Source organism: Lithobates pipiens, unplaced genomic scaffold (genome assembly GCF_037356315.1).
Source record: "Lithobates pipiens isolate NorthernLeopardFrog02 unplaced genomic scaffold, aLitPip1_a1.2 Scaffold_184, whole genome shotgun sequence".
Lineage (NCBI taxonomy): Eukaryota > Metazoa > Chordata > Amphibia > Anura > Ranidae > Lithobates > Lithobates pipiens.
Genome location: NW_027507760.1, coordinates 6,810 through 15,019, shown reverse-complemented (window position 1 = coordinate 15,019; position 8,210 = coordinate 6,810). Strand labels below are relative to the sequence as shown.

At 46.7% G+C, this 8,210-nt stretch overlaps 1 protein-coding gene across 1 annotated transcript; it reads right to left on the bottom strand.

Annotated features, from left to right (window-relative positions):
• Nucleotides 1–4,389: 4,389 nt before the first annotated feature.
• Nucleotides 4,390–6,409, bottom strand: LOC143995698 (C3a anaphylatoxin chemotactic receptor-like). Its single transcript, XM_077490448.1, has one exon. The coding sequence runs from the start codon at nt 6,407–6,409 to the stop codon at nt 5,450–5,452; it is 960 nt and encodes a 319-aa protein (XP_077346574.1). The 3' UTR covers nt 4,390–5,449.
• Nucleotides 6,410–8,210: the final 1,801 nt, after the last annotated feature.

Genomic DNA, 8,210 nt, shown 5'->3' with positions numbered 1-8,210 from the left:
TATGGAGGGAGATGTGTGCAGAGGTGGGGGATGGGGGGGAGGGGTGCAGAGGTCAAAAGGGAGGGGTTGGATTAGGATGTGGACATCCTATGAAAAGAGAGCTGAACCCTGCACACTATGCATAGCACACTCTTAAACCCTGAACTCTGTACATAGCGTACTCCTGAACCCTGCACTCTGTACATAGCGTATTCCTGAATCCTGCACTCTGTACATAGCATACTCCTGAACCCGGCACCCTGTCTATAGCATACTCCTGAACCCTGCACCCTGTCCATAGCATACTCCTGAACCCTGCACCCTGTATATAGCATACTCCTGAACCCTGCACCCTGTCCATAGCATACTCCTGAACCCTGCACCCTGTATATAGCATACTCCTGAACCCTGCACTTTGTCCATAGCATACTCCTGAACCCTGCACCCTGTCCATAGCGTACTCCTGAACCCTGCACTTTGTCCATAGCGTACTCCTGAACCCTGCACTCTGTCCATAGCGTACTCCTGAACCCTGCACTCTGTCCATAGCGTACTCCTGAACCCTGCACTCTGTCCATAGCGTACTCCTGAAACCCTGCACTCTCTACATAGCATACTTCTGAACCCTGCACTCTTAACATAGCGTACTCCTGGACCCTGCACCCTGTCAATAGCGTACTCTTGAACCCTGCACTCTGTACATAGCATACCCCTGAACCCTGCACTCTGTCCATAGCGTACTCCTGAAACCCTGCACTCTGTACATAGCATACCCCTGAACCCTGCACTCTGTCCATAGCGTACTCCTGAAACCCTGCACTCTGTACATAGCATACCCCTGAACCCTGCACTCTGTCCATAGCATACTCCTGAAACCCTGCACTCTGTACATAGCATACCCCTGAACCCTGCACTCTGTCCATAGCATACCCCTGAAACCCTGCACTCTGTACATAGCATACCCCTGAACCCTGCACTCTGTCCATAGCGCACTCCTGAAACCCTGCACTCTGTCCATAGCATACTCCTGAACCCTGCACTCTGTGCATAGTGCCCTCCTGAAATACTGCACTCTGTACATAGCACACCCCTGAACCCTTCACTCTGTACATTCTACACGCTTTTTGCGCACTTTCTAAACCTGCTCTCTGTACAAAGCACATCCTGGTATTTATTGACCCTTTAAGATCCCCCCCACTGGTAGTGCAATTTGGCCATTGGGCGGAGGTGGGGGGGGGGGGGGGCGTGGTTGAGTTCCTCCATCTATTCCCTGAGAAAAAAAAGCTCTTGATACATTTATATAGTCTTACAGATACAACCGGCCCTTTGATGGCAACTATAATGCTGATGGCGGCCTGCAATGAAATTGAGTTTGACACCCTTAGTATAGGAGATGGTCAGAGACTGTGGACATGGTACAGGAGATGGTCAGAGACTGTGGACATGGTATAGGAGATGGTCAGAGACTGTGGACATGGTATAGGAGATGGTCAGAGACTGTGGACATGGTATAGGAGATGGTCAGAGACTGTGGACATGGTACAGGAGATGGTCAGAGACTGTGGACATGGTATAGGAGATGGTCAGAGACTGTGGACATGGTATAGGAGATGGTCAGAGACTGTGGACATGGTATAACAGATGGTCAGAGACTGTGGACATGGTACAGGAGATGGTCAGAGACTGTGGACATGGTATAGGAGATGGTCAGAGACTGTGGACATAGTACAGGAGATGGTCAGAGACTGTGGACATGGTATAGGAGATGGTCAGAGACTGTGGACATGGTATAGGAGATGGTCAGAGACTGTGGACATGGTATAGGAGATGGTCAGAGACTGTGGACATGGTATAGGAGATGGTCAGAGACTGTGGACATGGTATAGGAGATGGTCAGAGACTGTGGACATGGTACAGGAGATGGTCAGAGACTGTGGACATGGTATAGGAGATGGTCAGAGACTGTGGACATGGTATAGGAGATGGTCAGAGACTGTGGACATGGTATAGGAGATGGTCAGAGACTGTGGACATGGTATAGGAGATGGTCAGAGACTGTGGACATGGTACAGGAGATGGTCAGAGACTGTGGACATGGTATAGGAGATGGTCAGAGACTGTGGACATGGTATAGGAGATGGTCAGAGACTGTGGACATGGTATAACAGATGGCCAGAGACTGTGGACATGGTACAGGAGATGGTCAGAGACTGTGGACATGGTATAACAGATGGTCAGAGACTGTGGACATGGTACAGGAGATGGTCAGAGACTGTGGACATGGTATAGGAGATGGTCAGAGACTGTGGACATAGTACAGGAGATGGTCAGAGACTGTGGACATGGTATAGGAGATGGTCAGAGACTGTGGACATGGTATAGGAGATGGTCAGAGACTGTGGACATGGTATAACAGATGGCCAGAGACTGTGGACATGGTATAACAGATGGCCAGAGACTGTGGACATGGTACAGGAGATGGTCAGAGACTGTGGACATGGTATAACAGATGGTCAGAGACTGTGGACATGGTACAGGAGATGGTCAGAGACTGTGGACATGGTATAGGAGATGGTCAGAGACTGTGGACATAGTACAGGAGATGGTCAGAGACTGTGGACATGGTATAGGAGATGGTCAGAGACTGTGGACATGGTATAGGAGATGGTCAGAGACTGTGGACATGGTATAGGAGATGGTCAGAGACTGTGGACATGGTATAGGAGATGGTCAGAGACTGTGGACATGGTATAGGAGATGGTCAGAGACTGTGGACATGGTATAGGAGATGGTCAGAGACTGTGGACATGGTACATGAGATGGTCAGAGACTGTGGACATGGTATAGGAGACGGTCAGAGACTGTGGACATGGTATAGGAGATGGTCAGAGACTGTGGACATGGTATAACAGATGGTCAGAGACTGTGGACATGGTATAGGAGATGGTCAGAGACTGTGGACATGGTATAGGAGATGATCAGAGACTGTGGACATGGTATAACAGATGGTCAGAGACTGTGGACATGGTATAGGAGATGGTCAGAGACTGTGGACATGGTATAACAGATGGTCAGAGACTGTGGACATGGTATAGGAGATGGTCAGAGACTGTGGACATGGTATAGGAGATGGTCAGAGACTGTGGACATGGTATAGGAGATGGTCAGAGACTGTGGACATGGTATAGGAGATGGTCAGAGACTGTGGACATGGTATAGGAGATGGTCAGAGACTGTGGACATGGTATAGGAGATGGTCAGAGACTGGGGACATGGTATAGGATATGGTCAGAGACTGTGGACATGGTATAGGAGATGGTCAGAGACTGTGGACATGGTACAGGAGATGGTCAGAGACTGTGGACATGGTATAGGAGATGGTCAGAGACTGTGGACATGGTACAGGAGATGGTCAGAGACTGTGGACATGGTACAGGGGATGGTCAGAGACTGTGGACATGGTATAGGGGATGGTCAGAGACTGTGGACATGGTATAGGGGATGGTCAGAGACTGTGGACATGGTATAGGGGATGGTCAGAGACTGTGGGCATGGTATAGGGGATGGTCAGAGACTGTGGACATGGTATAGGGGATGGTCAGAGACTGTGGACATGGTATAGGAGATGGTCAGAGACTGTGGACATGGTATAGGAGATGGTCAGAGACTGTGGACATGGTATAGGAGATGGTCAGAGACTGTGGACATGGTATAGGAGATGGTCAGAGACTGTGGACATGGTACATGAGATGGTCAGAGACTGTGGACATGGTACAGGAGATGGTCAGAGACTGTGGACATGGTACAGGAGATGGTCAGAGACTGTGGACATGGTATAGGAGATGGTCAGAGACTGTGGACATGGTATAACAGATGGTCAGAGACTGTGGACATGGTATAGGAGATGGTCAGAGACTGTGGACATGGTATAGGAGATGGTCAGAGACTGTGGACATGGTATAGGAGATGGTCAGAGACTGTGGACATGGTATAGGACAGTGATGGCGAACCTTGGCACCCCAGATGTTTTGGAACTACATTTCCCATGATTCTCAACTACACTGCACAGTGCATAAGCATCATGGGAAATGTAGTTCCAAAACATCTGGGGTGCCAAGGTTCGCCATCACTGGTATAGGAGATGGTCAGAGACTGTGGACATGGTACAGGAGATGGTCAGAGACTGTGGACATGGTATAGGAGATGGTCAGAGACTGTGGACATGGTATAGGAGATGGTCAGAGACTGTGGACATGGTACAGGAGATGGTCAGAGACTGTGGACATGGTATAGGAGATGGTCAGAGACTGTGGACATGGTACATGAGATGGTCAGAGACTGTGGACATGGTACAGGAGATGGTCAGAGACTGTGGACATGGTACAGGAGATGGTCAGAGACAGTGGACATGGTATAGGAGATGGTCAGAGACTGTGGACATGGTATAACAGATGGTCAGAGACTGTGGACATGGTATAGGAGATGGTCAGAGACTGTGGACATGGTATAGGAGATGGTCAGAGACTGTGGACATGGTACAGGAGATGGTCAGAGACTGTGGACATGGTATAGGAGATGGTCAGAGACCGTGGACATATTGAGACTGGTATAAGTCACTGCCTTAACAAGTCAATAGGGAAATGCAGATTGGTGCCTGCAGTGACCCTGAGGGATGCAAAAAAGGTTAAAAGGGTTGCATGCGGCCTCCTGGCCGTAGGTTGGGTTTCCGGAGTACTACAGTGATTCCTATTAAATAGGTGCCTATTAGGGACTAAATTAGAGCCCTTGTCATATTTTGGTTTCTGGCGACTGCTGCTGTTTTCTGCTGGAGATCTTCACCATCTCTATTTGTCCTGCTGATCGCGGTCATTGAGACTGAAAGTGTTGACCAGTCCAAAGTTTTGCAGCTACCACCAGATCAAGAGACAAGGCCAAATCTTCCACTTGTCCTGGTCAAAGGGTCCCTCACTTTGTAGAGATCTTCTTTGGCTTCCTGTTGTATCTCCAGGACAGGAAATGATGGAAAGTCTCCTAAATTAGACAAATATAGGGAAACACTATATCCAAAAACAAAAAAATAAATCAAGGCTATGACTATGCATTAATATTAAAGCGCACCTCCGGGGAATAAAAAAAAAAAGACCTTTCCTTGCAGTGGCCATCGCTCATTATGTCTTGAGGGTAGAGGAACAGACATTGTTGCTTGTCCTCTCTCCTACTCTGGCCAGCTCCAAAGTTCTGATCTGTAAAAGGTCCCTCAGCATCATCACATATGTACGTTGTACGTTGTGGCCTTCAGGGACCACCTTAGAGAAGCTCACCTTCTGGAGCACAAAACAAGGTGAGTATTTGCTCCTTATTCAGTCACCCCCTAGACGTAATGGGCATTTAATCCTTGTTCTATGTCTTGGAGTTGGGGTATAATTACTCTTATCAGTATAAATATCCATCTCACATCAGTATCTTAGTCCTACTCTCGCTCAAGACAAGAGTGCTCTTTAGATGAGGATCTGCTCCTTTTGTATGTGACCGATCTTGATACCTCTTCATTAAACGCATTTTCCATGAGCGCACCTATAGACTGTCGTACTTTACTCTTCATCTCTTTCCCCATGAAGGCGTACAGTATCGGGTTGATACAACTATTAAAATGAGCCAAGACCTGGGCTGGAGCATTCAAGGAAACCACAAGCTGATCTTCGGTGTACAGCAGAAGAATTGCCATGACGTGGTATGGAGCCCAGGTGATGAAGAATGCCACTATTATGGCAAGGGCCACCATGGTGGTTTTCCTTCCTACTTTTAAAAGTCGTATATTTTGTGCTTTAAAGGCCAGACGGATGTAACAGGTAAAAATGATAACAAAAGGAATCAGAAATCCAAAAACCATTCGAGTAAGAGTGATGGGAACCATGAAACCTTTCATATAGATACATACGGTTCTATTATTCTCAATGTCCGTTGTCCGGTAGATGGCAGCAGGGAGACCCAATATAACGGACACAATCCAAATAACCAAGCAGACGATCCACACGGTTTTTAAGCGCCGGTGGTTTTGGGCCCACACAGGCCAGACCACCAGGATGCAACGGTCGATGCTGATGGCCACCAGGGTGAAGATGCTGGAGAACATATTGAGGATGAGGATGAAGGGTAAAATTTTGCACAAAGCGTTGCCATATAGCCAACGGGAATGGAAGATATTTACTAGGATGAGTGGGACAAATGAGCAACAGGTGATATCGGCCAGAGCAAGGTTCCAAAACCAAATGGTGCTGACTCTGCGTCTCATCTTCACTCCAGTGACCCAAAGCACCAGAGCGTTGCCGGGGACCCCCACCAGGAAAATAAAAAATAGAACCACGATGATGAAAATGTTCCCATAGCTCAAGGACTTGGTTGTGTCCGTCACATTGCTGATATTTGACATCGTTATTTCCTATAAAGACACAGAGAGTTACCGGATGAATGTGATCGTTACCTTGTCTTCTTAAAGGAAGCAATATATCCCTTACTGTATAATATAAGACAAAGAGAAGGCTTCACAATGAATGTTCTCTCTGTTTTTCGGTCTCTCTTTTTGCTCCGTGCTCTCTACTGCTCATTTCATTCTCTCTTATTCCTTGTGGCTGTAGCTCTATCTTTCTATTTCCTCTGTAACACCATTTCTTTTTTGTATTTTTCCCTCACTCTCACCCAACACCACCATCAAAATCACCACCAACAGAAACACCAACACCACCAACACAAATACCAACAACACCTACACCACCAACAACTGCCATGAACACCTACACCACCACCACCAACAATACCATCAACAACAATTACCATCGACACCTACACCAACAACAATTCCATCAACACCTACACCTACACCACCAACAACTGTCATGAACATCTACACCACCACCACCAAAAATACCATCAACGCCTACACCAACAGCAATTCCATCAACACCTACACCACCAACAAAAACACCAAGACAAATACCAACAACCGCCAACAATTACCATCAACACCTACACCACCAACAACAATACTGTCAATACCTACGCTACCAAAAACACCACCAACACAAATACCAACACCACCACCAACAATGCCATCAATACCTACTCCACCAACAACACCAGCACCACCAACACATATACAAACACCACCAACAATACCATCACCACCTACCCCACCAACAACACTACCAACACAAATACCAACAGCATCAACTACAATACCATCAACACCTACACCACCAACAAAACCAACACAAATACCAAAACCACTGACTGACAACGACACCTACACCACCAACAACACCAACACCACTGACTGACAACAACACCTACACCACCAACAACACTACCAACACAAATTCCAACAGCATCAACAACAATACCATCAACACCTACACCACCAACACGAATACCAACACCACTGACTGACAACAACACCTACACCACCAACAACACTACCAACACAAATACCAACAGCACCAACAATACCACAAACTCCTACGATACTAACAACACAAATATAAACACCACCAACAATAATACCATCAACACCTACACCCCAAACAACACAAATACCAACAACAATACCATGAACACCACCTACAACACCAGCACCACCAACAATACCATCAACACCTACACCTACAAAAACACAAATACCAACAACAATACAATGGACACCAACACAAATACCAACACCACCAACAACAATACCATCAACACCTTCACCACTAACAACACCAACACAAATACCAACACCACCAACAACATTACCATCAACACCTACACCAACAACAAAAACGCAAACACCACCAACTCATATACCACCACCAACACTGCCAAAACACTCTCGGTTTGTCTGTCGCACTCTTTTCTCTCTATTTTGTCTCAGCTCATACACATCTCTTACTCCTGTTTATTTACATTTTGCTTTGTACCCCCTTTGTCTCCTTTACCTAACTTTCTTTCAACCTTGGCCTTTCCTTATTCCCAGACACATTAGGTTTGCCCTCTTTTCTGCTTCTCTCTCCCACCCCACCTATTTCACCCTCTTCCTCCCTCAATATCTCTCTTCTCACCTTTCTATCTCAACCCCTACTCACCCCTGTGTCTCCCCACCTTTGTATCTAAATCTGACCATACACTGGTAGATTTTTTAACCAACATTCATATAAAAAAAAAGCTTATCAGTACTTGATGAATGTCATTTAAATGTA